The sequence below is a fragment of the Camarhynchus parvulus genome, chromosome 3 (assembly GCF_901933205.1).
Source record: "Camarhynchus parvulus chromosome 3, STF_HiC, whole genome shotgun sequence".
Classification (NCBI taxonomy): Eukaryota; Metazoa; Chordata; class Aves; order Passeriformes; family Thraupidae; genus Camarhynchus; species Camarhynchus parvulus.
The window spans coordinates 424,905-445,718 of NC_044573.1; the positions used below are offsets into that span (position 1 = coordinate 424,905).

At 40.7% G+C, this 20,814-nt stretch overlaps 2 protein-coding genes across 8 annotated transcripts in view; one reads left to right on the forward strand and one right to left on the reverse strand.

Moving 5' to 3' along the window:
• SLX4IP (SLX4 interacting protein) overlaps positions 1-12,594 on the reverse strand; it is an 85,486-nt gene extending 72,892 nt beyond the window's left edge. For 2 of the 3 annotated variants that reach the window (XR_004060566.1, XM_030944330.1), the window contains exons 1-2: positions 12,319-12,594; positions 11,213-11,347 (exon numbers count right to left, since the gene is read on the reverse strand). Coding sequence is in view for 1 of the 3 variants with exons in the window: in XM_030944330.1 (XP_030800190.1) it covers positions 11,213-11,347; positions 12,319-12,525 (342 nt within the window). In the remaining 2 variants the exon portion in view is untranslated. Of the gene's footprint in view, positions 1-9,329; positions 9,379-11,212; positions 11,348-12,116 lie in introns of all 3 variants that reach the window. The other variant, XR_004060567.1, reaches the window with a different exon arrangement.
• Positions 12,595-12,755: 161 nt separating this feature from the next.
• MKKS (McKusick-Kaufman syndrome) lies at positions 12,756-20,358 on the forward strand. Of its 5 annotated transcripts, none has more exons than XM_030946410.1 (6): positions 12,756-12,882; positions 13,687-13,916; positions 15,490-16,912; positions 17,402-17,577; positions 18,231-18,341; positions 18,806-20,358. In XM_030946410.1, the coding sequence occupies exons 3-6, from the start codon at positions 15,922-15,924 to the stop codon at positions 19,244-19,246; spliced, it is 1,719 nt and encodes a 572-aa protein (XP_030802270.1). In that variant the 5' UTR covers positions 12,756-12,882; positions 13,687-13,916; positions 15,490-15,921; the 3' UTR covers positions 19,247-20,358. The 5 variants fall into 5 exon arrangements, with proteins under 5 accessions (XP_030802270.1, XP_030802271.1, XP_030802272.1 ...); XM_030946411.1 differs by having other exon boundaries at positions 12,770-12,928; XM_030946412.1 differs by having other exon boundaries at positions 12,770-12,882; positions 13,691-13,916.
• The last annotated feature ends 456 nt before the right edge of the window (positions 20,359-20,814 follow it).

Sequence of the window (20,814 nt, forward strand, 5' to 3'; positions counted from 1 at the left end):
GTGTCAGGCTTAATCCTATCATCCAAGTTGTTTGTAAATTCCCTGAACCATGGATTGTGACTGTGTCAGTTTGACACCCAGGCAAATGAGAACCAGAGACTTGCAGACAATACCACAGAGGGAATGAATAACTCTTTGTAGGTTTGTTTTCCACTGCTGAAGATTACCTTATTATGGCAGGGCAGCACACTCTGGTCCAGCTCAATGACTCTCCTTCCTATTTTTATGCAATAGCAATGTCAAAATAAAGAAGGGAAAGTTATATTCTGCATGACCCTACTAACTGTCACATCCTAGGATTTTGGCATTGAACAGATCCTCTTTAATGGCCCAAGAGTTAGCTCTTTCCCAACTCTTAAGTTCAGCAAATATTTTCTGTTCAGATCTATAGGTTGCTCTTCTCTCAGACTTTATCTGTATGATACAAAGCAGGATAAACCACAGCCCTGTATATTTGGTCCATTATGAGTGCTATTAAATCACTGGGCTATTCAATGAACAAAGACACTCGTCGGAGTTTACAACAGGAGAGTATTGGCTCAAGCTTGAAAGGCTGCATCTAACTGTACCTTACATAAACTATTGTTTCACCAGCTGAGTGGTGTCAGATATGCCAGGCATCGCACTAATCCTGGAAACTAAGCATGGACGTGCAAAGAGGACCTTGCACACAGAACAGAGCTTCGTTTGGCTTACTTACCGCATAATTTTTTAGAGTAAAATGAGGATAAAATTACTGAAGTAACTTTACAAACCTCAGTCATCAACTATATGAAAATGCTGAGAAAATGTTCTGTGGCTATGACATATTTTCTTGGGTGGAAACCACTGTGTCATTCTTCCTTATCTCTGTTCCCACTCTCCCTCGAGACTAACAACTGACTATTCTGCAACCAGCTTTGATGCAACATTTTTACAGTGATTCTCCACTTGAATACTATCTCATATTACAAACAAGTTACACAGAGAAAGGAATAAAATAGCAGTTTTGCCAAATTCAGGATTTCCTGCAAGAGGATCTGTCTGTAAAACACACCTACAGCAAAAACAGCAAAGAACCCTCAGTGAAGGTCAAAGACAAAAAAGTACAAACCCAAGAAAAATGGCACTTGCTCTTAAGGCTTCATAGAGGCTTCACCCTACTTCCCTAGCAAAGTGTACACAGCCAAGAGGAAAACACTCAAATCACAGCAGCGAAGATTTTGGTGCAAAACGTCAGCACACAATCTAGATCACAAACTATTTTTTCCCACTTTCCCAAGTGAAAAGCTTTCAGTTAGTTGCAAACACTGCTGTGGAGTAAGAAGGCAGAGCTGCCTCTTGTGTAGGCTTTATTCAAAGCACTGCACTCCCTGGAGCAGGGAAATAAAGAACAGGGGAGCTTCACATGCCAAGGGCCAGATACCAGGGCCTGGCAAGAGCCACCTTCACTCACCCATCTCTCTCTGAGTAAATGAACACACACAGGTGATCTGACTCCTATGCCTTATTGAAAGGTGTTTATGCTTTCTGTCCTTTGGCCAAGCAACATCACACAAAGGCACAAGTAGATGGATTCTGTAAAAAACAACACCACACAACAACAGAATGGCCCAGATGCAGACACACAGTACAGGAATTGTGTTCTGCAGCGAGAGTTCTCCTCTGTCAATCATGAGACCACTCCATTCTGGGGCTTGAATTTCTAAGGGGTTTTTAACATTATTACCATTATTACTTAATTTCTTTATTAGATCTGCAACTGCCTTTCCATTACAACACTGCTTGTGGTAATGAAAATGGTGGAGAGGTATTCAGGAAAAAACCAAACACCACCATGCAAACAAGCCATGACTTTCCCATATATACTTTGCTGACAAAGTTTGTATGACTGATTTTAAAACAGCTAAGAAATCTATCTTACTTCTACCTTTTTTAAAAAATCTGAAGCTAATTTTCAATTCTGAGGAGACCAATCTTTTTCAAACCAGGCAAGTTTTTAGCACAAAATAAACTCATGATGTTCATCATCTAAGTTTAAAATGAATCAGTTGGAAAATAAATGGGAAAAAAGCCCAAGCAGAAGTGAAGATGAAATAAAGAAAAACACGTAGGAGTTTGCATGTTAAATTTTAAAGCATGAATTACTTAGCCAACATCTATTTATATTAGTCATTGCTGTAGCAAGTTTCAATCATACATGTTAGGAGTAATTTAATATGGTGACTCTCTTAAGCATTGTGTGTCAGAAATATTTCCAGTCAAAAGGGGGAAACTAGGTAAGGACAAAAATCACCAGTCAAACTCCTGATCATTTAAGAGTCAGTGACCCATCCCACACTACCCTACATTCAAATCCTTGGTGAGAACCTTTTTCTGCCTTATAACATAAAATCATCCACATGCAAGTCTAATGCAACAAGGTTTTTTCATATTTCTATTTTAATTCACCCACCCTTTCACAGTCCCTGGGGAATCACAAGTCAGCAATGCAGAGGATTTAATTTTTCTTGTTTCATACTGGAATTAAAATCCATTTATATTTTATTATTTGGCTGTATTCCTTTTCCATATTTTTCCAACCTAACTTCCTTACACACTGACATTATAGACAAACAATACATTAAAAACACAGATAAACTGGACTGAGAAAGACCATTTATGGAATAAATTAGCATGTCCTCAGTTAAGCTATGGCATGCTACCAATACAGGCTCTGATCCAAAACACATTGACTCTGGTGAGGTTTGGGTCAGATCCACTGCAAAAAGAACTTAATTCAGTAGTGGTAAATTAAATCCAAAATGTACAATTTGATTAGAAATTACTTCAAGCAACACTGTGAAGAATGTTGGTGACTGCTTCACAGCTCATACAGATTTTAGTTCTTAAGCTATTATTAAAAGAAGTCTGGAATTCCAATTTTTTCCAACCACACTGTTGCACTTAATTGGGCAGCTGTCAACTGTTAGAAAATAACTGCAGCATCATCTCTTTTAGAAGAGCTAGTGTGGGAAGCGAAACACTTGATGGGAGCTAAACTTTCTGGAGTCATGGTAATGAATCTGTTTTCATCAGGTGACCATGAGTCACTGTTTTATCAGCAGTTTAAACGGTTTTCACAACAGCTGAGCGTCATAGGTGCCTGTGCACAGCCATGACTGCAGCACAACAATGAAACAGGGGCCATGTGCTCTGGTACCATTATTCAAGGAAAAGTCTGGCTACTGACTCAAGAAAAATACTGCAAAGTCACAGCTGAGTAAGCTCTGCAGGGAGCACAAAATGTCCCTAAACTGCAACACAAAATGTCCAGAAACAAAGCTTTTTTTGAGAATTGAAACTAAGAAATAATCTTGCTATTAAAAATAGATGCCTTTTAAGGAAGTTGTGAACTACATGGATTAACCATCAGGAAAGAATGAAAACGTGTTGTCAGTCACTCTTTTCTCATTTACTCCACAGTCCTGTCAGAATACACTCTTACACCAATTATTCAGATAGCTCCCACATACTAGAATCCATCTACATTATCCAAAGGAAGGAGAGGCTACATGACAAATTACCAAAAACCATTATAATAAAATTTCATTATCATACTATCAAGAGCAAAATCTGAATTTCTCCATCACAAAACTGTTTGTACCAGGTAGTGCATGAAACATGGCTCTCTCTACCTCCCAGCCTACTAACCTCCATCTGAACCCACTGGAAAGAATTGAAGAATGTCACCTACAGCGTAAGCTGAAGCCTCTCCCAGGACCTAAAGACACTCGGTGACCCCACGCAGCATCGCTGCTAAGCCCTCATGTTTTGCTGGACTCAGGGAGATCCAAGTCTCCTTCTAAGTTTCCCATCCTTTCTTCCTTCAGGGCTGGACTCTGGGGTCAAGCAGGCAGCACCACCAGGATCTCCACAAAGCCAACAGTGGAGGTGTAAAATCTGGCAGTGCTGGTCAGAAATAAAGCACATGGCAAGTATCATGGAACTTACATCTTTGAATTAATTAAATTTAAAAAAAAAACCCACATTACTTAGTAGGGTCAGTATTTAGAATCCCATATCACTGCCCCAGCAGTATAGTGCTCACAGCTAGCAAAAAACCTGATTTTCATGCACAAGTGGTACTTTAAAAACTAATCAGATTTTAATTACCAAAAGAAGTAATGCAAGTTGAATGATCCTTTTATTCCTTATTTGAAGTGATCCCCATGAAAGCAGTGTTTCCACTATTGTTGTTTATCCCTCTGGCTTCCTATTCCTTTCTCCTTCTGCTAACACTTTAATCTCTCAACTCTTCATTCACTCATCATTTCCCTAGGCTTGAAAATTAATCCTCTGAGGTCAGTGAGGAAACTTCCATTGACTCCAGGAGATTTAGAATTATATTGTACACTTAATTTTCCTCCCCCTTCTACCTCCCAACTTCCTCTTTTGTTTCTTCTGGAACCTATTTACTCATCACTTTAGCCGTTCCATATCTGGTCCCATGAAATTGGGAATTTACTGGAGCATTAAGAAAGAGAACTAAATAGATGTCCCTCCAGCCATTATTATTGTTTGCACTTCCTATTTTAAGTCACATTCCCTCCTGCCCCTTTTTCATCATCTTCTTTAAGACTTCTAAGCCCTTCTAGACAAGTATCTTATTTTATCCATGTATACAGAAATAAATATGACAGTGAGTGAAATGTGATGCTACCTGACAATACCAATTTCAACCACCTGTATTTCCAGCTGTTCTGAGCAATACCACTTCAGGAAAGTTCTATCTCTAGAAAACCACTATTTAATGGTTAACATAACCATTTCTTAATTTTAAAAGACCCAAACAGCAAATATAAGAACACACAATACATGTAAAACTCAACAACCCTTAATCTGTTTGGAGAACACCAGCACCTCAGTTTTAGATTTAGAATACTTAAGAAAATTCTATTTAAATCACAGAAACCTAATCTTAGCATGTTTCTATTGAAACATTTGAGCACTCCAACCACAGGAATTTCACATACAAAATATCTTCATTCTGCAGTGAAGGGGAAAAGAAATGAACATCAGATACTGTATTTATTGGTTAATTTAACTAAGTACTCTCTAAAAAAAGACTAATTTTCAAAGCAAAACTTAGAATGCTAACACGCTCACAACTATGTACACAAAAAAGCAGCTGTAGAATCAGTCTCATAACTCTGAACAGTCACATTATATAAAAATTTACTTTAAATATAAACAGCATTCCTTATCCTTGCTTGCTCTCCACTTGAGAGCACTGCACTCATGTATCTGTGGACTTAATATAAAGTAAACACATCTGTTATCCCTAATCACTCACTAGATGGGATAAGAGATAAATAAAAATCAGGTAAGAAAACCTACTCATCTCCATAGTTGTTTTCTCTCCAAACAACTCCCAAGAAGAAGAAAACACATCAATTTCTCACAAAAATATTCTGGCTTAACGGTGTATTTACAGGAATATTGATCAGCCAACTCAATGGACACTTTCACAGAAATGTGCACTTTAGTCTGCCAAGCCTGCTGAGATGTCACCAAGAATCTCCAGATGGGCACAACTGGTGGAGAAATCTTTGCCAATTTACTGTCACTGCATTACATTTCAGCTGGCAGCTAAAAAAAGAAAGCACTGCAAGTATCATAATGAAGCCTCGTCTTGTTACTCTACACCCCAGACAACCCACAGGTGCGTGAGCAGACCCCAGAATGGCCCAGCCAGGGCTCTCAGTCCATACTGGGACACTGCCTGACAGGAACATTGCTTTCCACTTCCTTCTGCCTGCTGTTCCAGCCTATAATCAGTGTTCCTGCTACACACACTTTCTTTCATGGAGCACTCCTAAGTTCAAAAGACAGATGTTAGGATGCCTTTGGTTGTCAGTATCTTAATGATTACATTAAGATATATCAATGTAAAAAAACAAAGTACACAAACTGATCATATTATGATCCCACTCTCATTTTCCTGTCCAATCATACCCAGTATTTCCATCTTTGTTACCAATATAAAACAATAAGCTGTGCTTGCTATTTCAAATGAACTTACCACTTAAGGCAAGCAAAAAATTAGTAGGAAGGATCAAAAAAGTTACATAAATGTCCAGCATGCAATAATTTAAATTGGTAACAAGGAGCAACAATGCTGAAAAATCAGTTGCAGAGTGAACTGGATGACCAGAGGGAACACTAAAACTACAATTATCTTAATCCAAGGCCTACAAATCGGAGACAGAACACTGCTCCAAGCAGCAAACAAAGCAAAAAAAAAAAAAAAAAAAAAAAAAGCTTTGCTATTGAAATGTAGTAACAAGTTGCTCTTCTGCCTTTGGCAAATGAACAAATTGCAGAAAACAGTAAACACAATTTTTCTATTGAAGCCATAAAAATTACTATATTTAGCTCTGCAGCTTGGCATGAATAAAGTCAATTTACACAATTCTGGAAGAGGAATTCTTTCTACTTTGGCCAAAGTTTTAAACAAGGCCCTAGTGATATTATTTTTGAAATCCACATAGAGTTCAAGATTTGCTTTAAGCCTCACCAATTAAAGTTAAGATTTATGTCTCAGAACAGCAGTAAAATATTTTAGCAACACACAGAGAGAGATTAATTACATTCATATGGTGGGGGGGTATTTTACCATGTAATGCTTATGAAATATCAATATAAAATAGAAACTTGATGATTAAATTAACTTGCATAAAATATTATCTATTGCATATCACACGACTGTATCATCCAGCTGCTTGTTAGGTGAAGAATGCGTGTCTAGGACCTAATGTAGTTTCTGTATTAAGGTTTAAAGCTATTTTACTGCATCAATTAGTTTATTTCGATCTCTCGTAACGGCCCGTGAAGCCAAGTTTAGGCTCGCCTCTCAAAAACAGACCAATTGCTCCCTCCTCTGGAAGTCACCGACCATTACACCGGGGTGCCGAGATGCGCAGATAAAACGCGCATCAGTAACAAGCGGAGTTAAACAAATTAGAGGGGGTTTCCGCTTCATTTCTTGATTGTCGGCTAAGATTTGACAGACTGATAACCTGCATTTTTCATTCTCTTACCAGAAAGATTCACAAATACAGGTTTACAAAATCTTAAAAATTAACAGTAGAGAATGTAGAAGACAAGGTGAGGCATCTGAAACATGGAATCATGGAGTGGTTTGGGTTAAAAAGGACCTTAGAAGCCATCCTTCCTCCAGTTCTAACGTCCCACCAGGGCCAGGGACACCCTCCACTAGACCAGGTCAGGCTGGATGGGGCTCTGAGAGGCCTTGGACACTTCAAGGGATGGGGCATCCACAACTTCACTGGGCTACCTGTTCCAGTTATCACTACCCTCATAAGGAAGAATTTTTTCCTAATATCTAATGTAAACCTACTCTCCTTCAGTTAAAACCCATTTCCCTTTTTCCTGTCACTACATGCTCTAGGAAGTAGCCCCTTTACACCTTTCTTGTAGGCTCCTGTCAGGTGCTGGAAGGCCACAATTAGGTCACCCTGAAGCCCTCTCCAGGCTGAACAACCGCAATTCTCTCAGCCTTTCCTCACAGGAGAGGGGCTCCATCGTCATGTCCCTCCTGTGGACTTGCTCCAACACATCTCTCCTGAACATTTTCAGACTCGGTAAAATACTCCCATCAGCTTTAAACACAAGGTATTTAAAATAAAGAACAGAGTATTTTCTGTACTCTGCCTGCAGTGACAAGTAGGAATAGTTTTTAATGGAGAATCTATTACATGGGGATCTTCTGTGCAAAACTTACCTGAAAGCTGAAAAGTCTTAGAAAATATTCACATGAAATACAAATCCAGTGTATTTAAAGAAGCAAAACTTGACATACAAAATCCCTGACCTAACAAGTAAAATGTTAATCTGTGCACAAAGTGAATTTCAATCAGGTCAAGGTAAAGTTAATTTTCAGCATTTGGTACATGCAAAAACTTACTGTCATTTCTCACATACTGTAAGAAAGAAAAAGTTGTATTCCATTATCATTTTCAAAAGCTTTATCTGTGATACTCTTACCTACAGACACGCTCAATGAGAGCCTAGCCCTTGCTCAGGCAGTCAGGGAAGCTAAACTCAGTGACTGCAAGGTCTGTGCTGAATACCAGTTACACATCCTTGCTGAATAATGAAGCTGTAATGACACAGGTCAGAAACCAAGAGTCTGCAGGCTTTATATTGAGTAAAGACGTGCCAACTCACACCACTTTTTTTATTGGGCACTTACATGAATATTGATGATATCAAGAGTTCTCAGCTGAGAAAAGCAATGCCTTCAGCCTCAGCTCCTGCTGTTATCCACATCAGTGGTGCACAGACTCGGAGTATCAGCTAAAATGTGCTCAAAATCAAATCTATTTCTCCTGTAAGTCCCTCTATCAACTCAGCAACAGTGAATAATATGATACTGTTAACCTTCTGGAGGTTTACAGTCCTGTTAAACAGTAAAAATATAATGCAAACACGCCACTAAAGGACAGCGGTTTTCCTTGGAAAAGAACACATCACACACAAAAATTAAGTGGTCTTCTCATTAAACAGGTTGGTTACCCACAAAACCAAGCTTTGACAGCTTCCACAGCCTGATCACTCAGGAAGGATTTTGTAGCTGCCCTCCAAAAAATTCCAAGCATACCCACAGAAGAAAAATCTGTTGTGTTATGAGAATTCCTGGAAAAACACTTCCAAGGGAATAATATGTTGTGCTAATCACAATTATGTTTATTTATTGATTAGCTTGTATAGTCATAGTAGTAGAATTATGAAGTGTTATGTTTATTACAGAATGTTTTGAAAAGTTGTGCTCTTCAGCTCATAACTAAAAGTCTGGGACTGTTTGCAAAATGAGCTTCAAGACCATTTTATTGCACGTGAAACAACCAATCCCTGAAGATGGAAAAAGAGGCAGAAAAGGAGACAAATAAATGAATACTTTAAGAACACTGCTACAACTTAAACCAGGAACCCTCAGAACTGGGAAGCACATAAAGAGCATTACAAGATTACAGTAAGAAAAGAATCCACCCAAAATTTTACTTCAGATAGCAAAATAGTGTCCTACTAAGAATTCATGCAGTTTCTAATTCTCACTGCACAACTTATCACTTTTAGTTACAGCCTTTTAATTCTCAGCTGACCCCAGACACACTCTCCCATGACACAGCAGCAATTCCAAGTTTGCTTCCAGAGGGAGAGAAAAGCTCATATAAGGTATGCTACCATGACCAGAAATCTGAAGGATGCACTTTTAGTATCAACAGACACATTTTAAGCAGTATTACAGATTTATCATTTTTTTAAAGCTATGACATTCTACTTACCTTAATGACAAATTTGTTGGATGCCATGATAGGTCAGTGTAAGCTGGTCCTATAAAGAAACCAATTAAAAGTGATCTCTACAGCAATCGAGAATGAATTTCACATCTGTGGCCCATTCCTTCACGACTACTGTTCTTCAAACCCTACACTCTGCTTTTAAAAAAACAAGGAAAACTTATTTAAAGGACAATTACTTAGCTACCTGTGTTGGTTTCTTATTTGAACCTCATAACTTTGGAGGCACTTTGCATCCAACAGCAAAAACACAAACTTAGAACTCTCTCAAGTAAGAAACTATAGCTTTTGGCTCACCTGGTACCCATCCATCCATACACGTTATGTATATTTAAAATTTTATATTACACACATAGAGCAGCAAAACCCAACTCCTATGGTGGTTGCACAAAAGTAAAGTGAACTTGGGACATCCTCCTCCCTTGCTTATCCCAAACAGGACCTAAATCACTTAGTTTGGGATCCTAAGTAAAAGCATTAAAAATTGAGGAATGTGTACACAGTTTTCATTGCATACTTCCAATTATTAAGTACTGTGAGAGAGCTGTCAAATTTCAGGACACAAGTCAGGCTGGGGATACATGTTTCTGTCAGGCACTATGCTTACACGTTTCAAAATGCAGCTGTTATCACCGTTTGACTTCAAAAAAGTGCAAACCAAGATAAACACCCACTTTAAAACTACACGGCGTAGCACAGATGATTTAAATCTTAAGATTCCCAGCAGTCCTGGACACAGAAGCTGGAATACCATCATGCCTTGTGCCATGCTGGTATCATTCTCCCTTGCACCAAACAGCCCTAGAAACTTCTCCGTTTAATCAGATTAAATCCTGACAACTTTACTGATGGCAATTTTGAGAAACACAATGGAAAGAACAGAGCTCTGGGCCACTTGAAACATCCTAGTTCAGTTCAGTCATGTAGTAGTTCAGCTGAACTTACCCTGGCATCACTCATTTCTTTCTGGTAGCAATTTACTTTCCAGAATAATACTGTTGCAACATGTCTGCTACTACTCATGTGAGAACTGCTGGCAGGCAGCAATCCCCTCCAAATACAATTTACAAAATAACAGAAGAAAAACATAAAAAGAAAAAGGACACACAAGAAAAGTTAGCTTTGGTTCAGTTTGCTCTTCCTGGGAGTAAGCTGACTTTGGGAGTTTGCCAACTATCCCATTCTTTGCACTGACCACACAGATAAGACAAAGGAAATAGAGCAGACAGACAAAATGTAAGCAAATCCACAGAACACAAAAAGGAAAATATTTTATGTGTGAAATCAGGGAAATCACTGAAGTGACACAGGTGAAAAAATACTCAATACTAAGGCATCAGAAGATGAGGAAAACCACTCATCAATTGTTCAAGAAAAAAAAACAACTAGCTCCAAAACAACTAACCCCAAAATACTTTGCAATTTCCTGTTTAAAAAAAACCACCAAACCCCAAAAACACAGATCTGTTACAACTGCTACTGTTAGACAGCAAGATTCTGTCTCATGGAATGCTTTTTGTGTTGCAAACCTCTAAAGTAAGTGCCACATAAGGACATATGAAGATAAGCAAAAACGGCAGAAAAACTCCTCACAAGACTATATCTATGTGTATATATATATATATATGTATACCAAAAACAAGTCCTGATGTGGGATGTGTAGTACTCCAAGGCCTAAAATGTTGATACAACCTGTGCATGAAGACATGACTTAGAATCAAATACACCTAAAAAATAATGTGGCAGAATACCTTTCTTTCCTAAACTTGAGTCAAATGGAGCGGTTGGTACTCAGCAGAAGCCAGAAAACATGGTGACCCAGAGAGCAAGCTGAGGTGTCCTCTGCCAGCTGAAGAACAGCATCTTACCTTAGCAAAGCAGCTTCCTGTGGTGAGGAAATGCAGAGCTCGGAGGGAGGAGGAACTGAAAACTCTTGGCACACACCTGGAGATACAGCAGCAAGCTTCGCCCACTGCCCATCCCCGGCTGGGGAGAGGGAGCACCTGGGAACGGCAGAATCAAACAAACGCACGCTCACTAAGGAACTCTGTAGGGTAAGTTGTTATTAACTATTTTTGTAGTGTGAAATTAACTAGCACAACATAAAAAAAACCTTTCCCGTCCAGCACTGGTCAGTTTCCAGGAGTGGAGCCTAAGCTTGGGGTGAGCAGTGCAATGCTTAGCTACTCACACATCCAGTAAAGCATCCCCAGTGCTGAAAAGACACACCACGATCTTCCCATTTGCCATTCAGGATTTCTGTGCCCACTGCTGCCAATTACTCCACTTAACCCTTGAAAAATACTCTTCCAGCCACTCAGCGCCTTTTTTCTCCTCATTGTTATTCACACTCCTTCATTCATAAACTGCCCATTCACCTTTAAGGCTCAATAAGGCAATTTCCAAAACATGACCCAGTCAGCATAGAACTGCCTAGAACTAGAGGGAGGAGAGGTTCTGAGGAGCACCAGAGGGCCACAAACAGGTACTAGTATCTTTTTAACTTTTGTGGAACAGCTGAATGCAATTAACAATGAAAGATTACTATAGAATTAAAAAATTATACTCCTTTCTGCATGAAGATCAGGCATTAAATACTTGTCTTTTGGCTACAGTCAAGAACTCTGCAACTATAAACGAACTTGAAAACAAACCTATTCATTAACAAATTAATATAAAACGAGGTATGCTTGACAGTGAGTGCAGGGGTAGAGAGAAAAGTGAATACAGGAGAAGTATAACCGTACTCACAGAAGTATTTCTTATACTTACAGGAGTGAATACGGGAAAAGTGAATACAGGAAATCAGAAGAGCTAAGGAAAAGCGGAGGTCAGGGAACAAAGTTATTTGAACTTGTTTGGGCCGGGGCACTTCTGCCCGCCCACAGGAAGCCTCAGACGGCTGGGCAGAGGTGTAAGGCGGAGTAGCTGCAGTAGCAGGTATGCAAAGAAGAAAAATCAGAGATATATATACACGTATTTTTCTGCCTGGCCAGGCTCGGCGGGAGTGAGGAACAGGACAGAGCGGCTGAGGTGGCACCGGAGGCGGCGGCTGAGGGAGGCGCTGAGAGAGGCTCGGTGGGAGCCGGCCGGTACTACCGCTAGAGTCCCGGCTGTCCCAGCCTCCCCTCCGAGGTTTAACCGAGGAGAACAGCGAGGCCGGACCCCCAGACGCGATCATAAGCGCCGGGCGGCGTTAAGTAGCCGTGGCCGTACCCCTCCCCACGCCGTGCCCGCCTCCCGCCGCTTCTCTGCCCTACCCAAAATGGCCGCGCCCGTCGCCGCCGCCCGCCCGGCACTGCCCGCACGCAAAATGGCCGCCGGCGGCTGAGGCGGGCCGCGCCGCCAGTGACGCTGCGCGCGCCTAATGGCGGGCGCGAGGGGCGGCGCGGCACGTCCGGGGCCGTGCTTCCCGCGGCACTACTTCTTCCTGCCGGGGCTCGTTTGAACGTGTGGGGGGCGGGTGAACGCTGCCTTCCCGGGAAGGCTCCTCGGTAGCGCCTTCCTCGCTCGCTCCCGGAGTGGGGAGACGCCTCAGGTGCGCCGTGCCCGCGGTCTGCCCCCTGAGCCGCCCGCGCCTCAAGGTGGCTGGGTCCGGGGAAGGAGGAGGAGGAGTAGTGGGCTGTGAGGGCTCCATAGCGCTATGGAGGGGTGGTTGGTGGGGCGGGTTACACCTGCCCGGGCCACGGAGCTGGGCTGGGTGTGGGAGCATTTCCTCTCCGAGTTACAGCTTTGTAGCCGCTCAAACCAGCGGGGTATTTTGGTATAAAACGTGAGTGTCCGTGAGAAATCCCATAGAAAGTAGTTTTTTTCCAGTTTCTCATTACTTACGGATTAGTTTATTGCTCTTTTTGTAATGGTGCCGCTTCTGAGTACTATAAGGTGGTCAGGCAAAGCCGCACAAAGGTAAAGTGGTGTCAGAAGCTTCGCACCTTGCTTTGCCTGCAGTTTCAAAGTTCTGCATTGCCGCAGGAGCCCAGCTACTCATTGAATTTTATTAACTATAGGGGGAAGGTGTATTTTGAACCTGTTTTTGGGCTTCAGGTGCTTACCATATGGGCAGTAGTGCTTGTAATTAGATAAAGCTTTGTTGTGTTTAAGATTTAGCATGCCAGAGCTCGACGCAAATGCAGCAATTAACATTTCAAAATGTCTGAATTGAATTGAGGTGGTTTTTTTTTTTGGTTCACAAAGTAAGGCTTCTTGTTTAGTGTTTTAGTCATCTGCTGCAATGCAATTAAAGGTATTAACATTTGGCTTCATCTGTTCAGTATTGTTATTGTAGAGTAAGAAAAAAAGGATTTCTAGAATATGTTTAAAATAATAAATTATCTTTACCTAGGTAGATGCCAGTTTGCAATGGGTCTTAAAACCTTCTGGAAGGACAACAAAGTTCTGATTGTTATGGGAACTAGCCTGGGGCTAGTGCACTGGGGCTGGTATTACTTGAAGTCCAGTCCTATTTTCCAAGTGAAGACAGAGGATTTTTCTCCAGACCGTGAAATTCTGGCATTCATGATGCAAACCGCTCGCAAAAGTAAAGAAAAATAGCATTAGTACTTTGATTTTTGGGTAAGTTGCCTAATTAGTTGTATCTGTGTTTTTGAGGGAGAAGATTAATTAATTAAGAATTTTCAAACATACAGCCTTGATGTTCTAACTTTAGTCTTTTGGAGTTTTATCCTCCTTTGCAACTGAGTTAATGTTTTGTACCTACATGCACCCAAAAAGTGCATCATAAGTCTCAAAAACTATGGCTAAATCCCACATGATGAGATCAATTAAGTGAGGGTATTATATGTCTTAAAGATATTTTAAAACAAGCTCCAGTAACTTCAGGAGACCAATCAAACTTATGTGACTGGATCTATAACAGTGTCCTTTTAGGCTTAAAACTGCCCAGAAATAACTGTCACTGAACATAGTAACATATTTTGTGTTAGTAGGGATGGTGATTACAGCAGAGAAACAAAATGAAGTACAAGTGTAAATACTGTAGAGTTCACATAGAACCGTAAATAAGCATTGATTTCAGATTTACTGTTGTAAAAACTGAAAAACTTTCTTTGTGGACCTCTTGAAGAAAGAAACCTTTGTTTGAGCCAGATTTCTTGAAGTTGTTTGAACATCAAAAGCTGTTGTTTCTGTTGCCTAGCAAGCACTGCAGACTAGTTGTGTTCTTTTGTTCTTGAGTAGAATCAGGTGGAAATTGCTGTAGTTTTGATACTTTAGTGAAGTTGATGGTAGCCTGCTACTTACAGACCTGCTGGTAAGAGGACAGACCAGTGGTCAGAATTGAAGTTTTTGAAAAACAGGTATAACTGATGCACTCTTCGTGCTTGTAGTAAAACCATATTAGTAGATTTTCTCTGCTAAAAAGCATTCTAGAATGCATAGGCCAGTGGAGGTTCAGCAGGCCCAGCGCTGTGTCCTGCCCTGGGGTCACAGCCCTATGCTGAGTTACAGGGAAGAGTGGCTGGAGAGATTCCTGGGAATGCTGTGACAGCAGCTGAGCGTGAGCCAGCGTGTGCTGACAGTGACTGTCCCCCGTGCTCGGCGCTGCTGGGGGCACTGAGGTACTGAATGAGCCCTGAGAAGGGCAGTGCTCCTGTGAGCAGTGCTGAGGGAGCTGCGGGTCTTCAGCCCAGGGAGAGGAAGGCTCAGGGCAGCCTCATTATTGTTTTCTACAGCACCTGGAAGGAGGCTGCAGGCAGGTGGGGGTCAGTCTGTTCTCCCGAGTGATAAGTGCTAGGACAAGAGAAAATGGCCTCAGGTTGCACCAGGGGAGGTTTAGATTGGATATTAGGGAAACTGTCTTCGCAGGAAGGGTTGTCAAGCATTGGCGCAGGCTGCCCAGGGAGGTGGCCGTGTCACCGTTCCTGGAGGTGTTTAATGGGTGCACAGATATGGCATTTGGGGATGTGGTTCAGTGATGGCTTGGCACTGCTGGGGTAACAACAGGACTCGACTTCAAAGGTTTTTTCCAACCTAAATGATTTTTTGATGCAGTATTTGTCCTTCTGTGACTTTTTCTGGTGAAAACTAAAATAGGTCAAGCTATACAATAGTTTTATAAGATTATTTGTTAGAACTCTGACTCAGTATTCTAACAATTATTCTAATATCTTTCTGGTTTTTATTGTAGGTATAACTAGGCTTGAAGGTTTTAATCTGTGCCTGTTGCCAGAAAAGATGAAGAAAACTTCCTGGATTAGAAAGAACTTTCTGCTTGTAGCAGGACTGTCACTTGTTGGTGTTCATATAGGAAGCATGCTTGTAAACTTTGTTGCAAAAAAGTCTGCTCAATCTCATTCAGAAGCCAGAAGAGATCGTCCATAATGAAATAGCTTCCTGCTGTCACTATTTCTCTGTTTTGCAACATGATTTGAGCCTCGTTTTAAGAGAGCTGTGATGAATAGTTTCAGGAATGTTATATATACGGTTTCACACTGAAATAATAATCCTTACCTGCAAAGAATTAAAATGTACCACTCCTAAAATTTAAAAGTGCAATGAGTTATAGATCCAAGTAAAAATGAAATAGTTTTTTTGCTAGAATTAAAATCTTACCTTCAGAATGTCTCGCCTTGAAGCTAAAAAGCCTCCGTTATTTATTAGCGAGCCGCTAACTAGAGATGCAGTGAGTCAGTCACTGTCTCTGCTGAGTGGGATATTAAAATCTTCCTACGGTCCTGCTGGTCGACTCAAGCAGCTCCACAATGGTGTGGGGGGCTGTGTTTGTACCACTTCCCAGTCCTCAGCCCTCCTGGGGCACCTGTGCCTCAGCCAGCCCGTGCTGCATGTCCTGACAGCCTCTGTACGGAACCACGTGTCACGTTTCAGTGACTGTGGCTTGTTCACTGCCATCCTTTGCTGTGGCTTCATCGAAAATTTCAGGAGCCTGAATGTTGCACCTTTTACTGTCATTAAAATAAGCAAGCATCTTCTGAGTCTGTGCATGGACCACCTGAAATCTGAGGCCTGTGGTTGCCAGGTGTCTGTGGATTTTAGCAGTGTTGAGACCCTTGTTTGTTTGGTTCGGAGCATTTTAACAAGCAAACCTGCTTGCATGCTTAATAAAACTGAAGTTGATCATCTCACCTCACTGGTTTTAAAGGCTTTTATATTTACTGTTCCGTGTCACGTTGAGACTAATGCTGTTCTAGGGAAGTGTGTGGTAATACCTGTGAAAGGTGGACGAGTTGTGGATTCTACAGTTCTTCCTGGACTGCTGATAGAAGCACCAGAAATCCAGTTGGGAAAGCCACTTGCTGTCAAAAGGACTGGTTCAAACATGATCAAGATTGCTCTTTTCAGTGTGTCCATGTCAGGGGACGGCTCTAACCCTGAGGAAGGAACTATAGTGGTCCGTCACGGAGTTTCTCTGGAAGTGTCAGAGCTGAATCAGTTGCTGAATGTGGGGAAGCAACTGGTTAAGGATGAGGTGGGCCTTGTGGTGTGCCAGAAGGTGATGCATCCCTCCTTGAAGCAGTACCTGAAGGAGCAGGGTGTCGTGGCTGTGGACAGGGCTGGGCTGTCCCTGATGGATCCCCTGGGCCGTGTGACAGGTAACAGGCCAGTTCTCTGTCTGAACCATTGTCCTGCAGCTGTCACTGTGAGGAGAGCGTCGCCTGGGCTGGTGTCATTGCAGGGGAAGGTCTCTTATTTCCCTCTACCTTAGCCACCGAGCAAGAGTTGCTCTTTTCTAGTCCAAAAACCATTTTTCAAGGTGACTGGGTCTTCTGTGCAGGCCCTGATGGTGGCATACCACAGGTGGTACTACTGCTTGTGGCATGAGGGATATCCATTTCCAGTTTGTTTTCAAACTTTGATTCAAGGCAAATGAAACAATTACTTTTTCTAATCCTAAATTGCCACCAAATCTTGCACTCTAAATGCGTTGGTTTCTGTGATTTCCTTTGTGAATTGAAATGACAGGTATTGAACAATGTACATAACTTAAAAAGCCGAGAGGAATAAAGGTGACGCTTCATGAAATGCATCAGCTAGCTGTTCTGATGGTGCCACATACTGTTTTCTCCTTTCTTAATTGACAGGTTCACAGCCTATAGCTTCCATACATTCATTGCCTCCTGGCTGTTACGGCAGCTTGAAAGATTTGTGCGTTGAGAGTTTTGCTTCAAAGCATTTTCTACATCTAATTCCTGGGGACACAGTTATCTGCAGCCTGATACTCTGTAACAGAAGTGAAACAGCATGGGATGAGTTGAAGGTAGGCAAATTTTCTTCAAATATTTTCTTGGAAAGTCATGTTTTTAATGGAAAAACTCTGAGAAATATGAAATACATTGAGTTTAGAAACACAGTTTTTTCAGTACATAAATTAAGTTTATTTGTTTCCAGAATTTCAAAATCCTTGAAGTGCTCATGTTCTTTTAATGCCTGTGTTTTAATACAGGGAGTTGTTTAGGGACAGGTGCATTTTTCACCTGTTCTTGAGGCCAGTGCTGGATAAATATTTTCATTTTCATTACTTGGTCTATGAGAACATAAAAATCAAAACTGCCTAGCAAAAAGCCAGCAGCAACACATACAATGATAGTCAAGCATTGTGTTGCATTGAACAGTTGGTCTGGAAATGTCATTGAAACTGATTGACTTTTTATATATAGCCCTATTTTGAAAAAAGAAGGATTAAAATGCAGCTTTTATTTCTGCCTCTCCGTAGTGTGGACAAATAAAGACAATTTCTCATTAAGTGAACAAGGTCTTGGAAATCTCTCAGCAGCTTTATATCCACATGTAATTCAACTTTATGGAATCTGTAGCAGAAACTACTGAAAATTTTATTTTTAGTGTCTTTTTTAATGGGGACAAATCCTATTAATCGTGGTATGTCTGACAAGAATTTCCTGTGATTTTCAGCGTGTCTGTGAAACTGCAGAGCACGTGTTGCAGTTAACTGTGAAGGAACCTTTGGCATTATTAGGAGGGGGCTGTACAGAAACTCACCTGGCTTCATACATAAGACACAAGGTACGTAAGATGTAAGGGTTTTAAAGATGTTTAATATACTTAAGAAACAAGAATTTATGTAGAATCACTGCGACAGTAAAACACTTGTCTCCTTCTAGATTAATGTGGCGTTTTTGCTAACTACTAATATAAAATAAGGGGTCTATTTGAAGCACTCAGTTTTAATTATATCTTTTAAACTTAACACTATATTTGTTCTTGTTGATCTTTCTTTAGGTATCTGTTGTAGTAACTGCATGTTTTTTAGTGTTGAAAATATGTAGGGTTTTTATATTGAAAGATGATGATGCAGAACTCTGCTTTGACTCTTTCCTATCGTGGGATAATAATGAAACATTTTTTAGTTAGAACTGAACCATCTGTTTTGGGGGGTGAAAAAAAAGCAGCAGTATGATACATGCTTAAAATTATTTCTGTGAAACAGTGTTCTAACTTTGCTCTTCTGGTTCTGGTTTCTTTTTTAGAGTTCTAGCGTGCCTGCCAGCACTTTGAGAGACCTGGGTTGTTCTCAGACACAGTACCGATTGGTTGCGGAGGGGTTTTGCCGTTCCCTGGAGTCTGTAGCTCGCTCTCTGAGTCACGATGGAGAAGAAGTCCTGACAGATGTGGTGTATGGGCACTGCTGGTTTGTTCCCCCACGTTCTCCCTGTGTCTCCAGGTGGTCAGATTTAGTTTCAAAATGCGGCTGTGGGGTGAGTGGTAGCACAGAGGACCTCAGCTGGAGCTTTTTGCAAGGCCAGTCTGGCTCTCCTGTTTTACAGGCCTGCCCTCAAGAGCCCTCAGTAAAGGTTGCTGACCTCCGGGTTCTGGATTGCTTTGCTGCCAAGTGCAGTGGCCTGCAAGTAGCTCTGGAGACAGCCAACCTGATTTTGGATCTCTCATACATAATTGAAGATCAAAATTAGCTCTGATCTTGCGTGATTTGTGTTGTTTAGCAAGACAACACTGAATTGAAGGCAGGCTAACGTATAATGTGTTAAAATATTTGAACGGGTTAGAAGGTGGATGGCAGACAGAAATTTTAAATTCAACAGCTGGCCATTGAATGCTCTTCTCATTGTTAATCTGCTGTGCTCTCAAGCATTTTCAAATGTTCAACCTGTTCCCTCTGCATTAAGGAAGGTTTTGGATGTTGGTTGGTTCTGTGGCATCTTCAAAGGAATGGGAAAAATGGATTCACTTGCTGAGAATATATGTTATGTATTAGGATTTATACAGTCTCAGCAAAAGCTTTACACATCTAAAGAGACTTTTATACTGCAGCAGAATTGAATCACTGGTATTTTTAATTTTGTAGGTAAAAAAGGCTTAGCAGATACCTTGAGCCACTTGTGTTTAATTTTGTCCTGAAGTTTTTGTCACCATATACTATATCTATATGCAGTTTCTATTTCTAAATGGGTGAAAGATTTAAATTCATATATGTAATTTATTTAGTAAGTTATAAAAACTCAACCTGGAGCTCTTAAGGTAGCAGGTAGGTAATAGAAGATTTGAAAATAAATGGCAGACTGGGTGGAAAAAACTTTTGTCAAGTGGACTTTGATTATCTTCTGTGTAATACAGGGCAGTCTATAATGAAGTTTCTATCATTCAAGCAAAGCTGCAAGAATGTCCCACTTACCATTCAATTAACTCTTTGACTGTGCATGGCTTCTTTTAATGAAGTAAGGCTTTAAGCTGCTCAGACTTGTTTTGATCTTTAAATAAGACTGTAGACTGAATGATCAAAACTTTTTCTCATTCTCAGCTGGCATGCAAGATCAAAAAGGGTGCTATATTTTCTTACTTAAGCTCATTTTCTTTGCCACTTTTCTTCTCCCTCTTTGTTTTCAGCCACAAGGGACAAATAATGTATGGTGCATTCCCAGAAAACATCCAAGTCAGTTGTCGTCTAGTCTGCTTATTTTTTCCTGGTCTCTTAAGATTTTAATATATTTATTTACTGCATATAAGCAGTAGAATTGTTATATATAACTCAGTTTTGAAATATGTAATCAAAACCTGATCTTTCCAGGCCTTTTGTACAAAGTTCTTTTAATTTTGAGAACATAAGTAATCATTTTCTCACAGGGAAAAAAAATGAAGAGTTATTTAAAGTTCTTTATCTTTTTATGACCTGAAATGATTGCCTCAGTGCTGTAAGGCTTACTTTGGGGACTTGTGCAAGAGTGTTACTAGGGTTGAGAATGGAGGCTGCTGAAACCTGGTTTGAAAGCTAATAAGGCTGCTTTCATATCTTGATCCTCCCATATGAACTATATGAAAACATCAGGAATAATGAAGCGAAATGATGGTGCACATCTTAAGGCACAGAAGAATCTTGGTAATACTTCATCTAATTATGACTCTCCAGCTCAGAGTGCTGAATTACACTGTTTTACTTCCTATAATAGCAGCTCGTTATGCAGTGTGGAAAATGTTGAGTTTAGTGACTACAGCTGTGAAGTGAAAATTAAAACAATATTCAAGT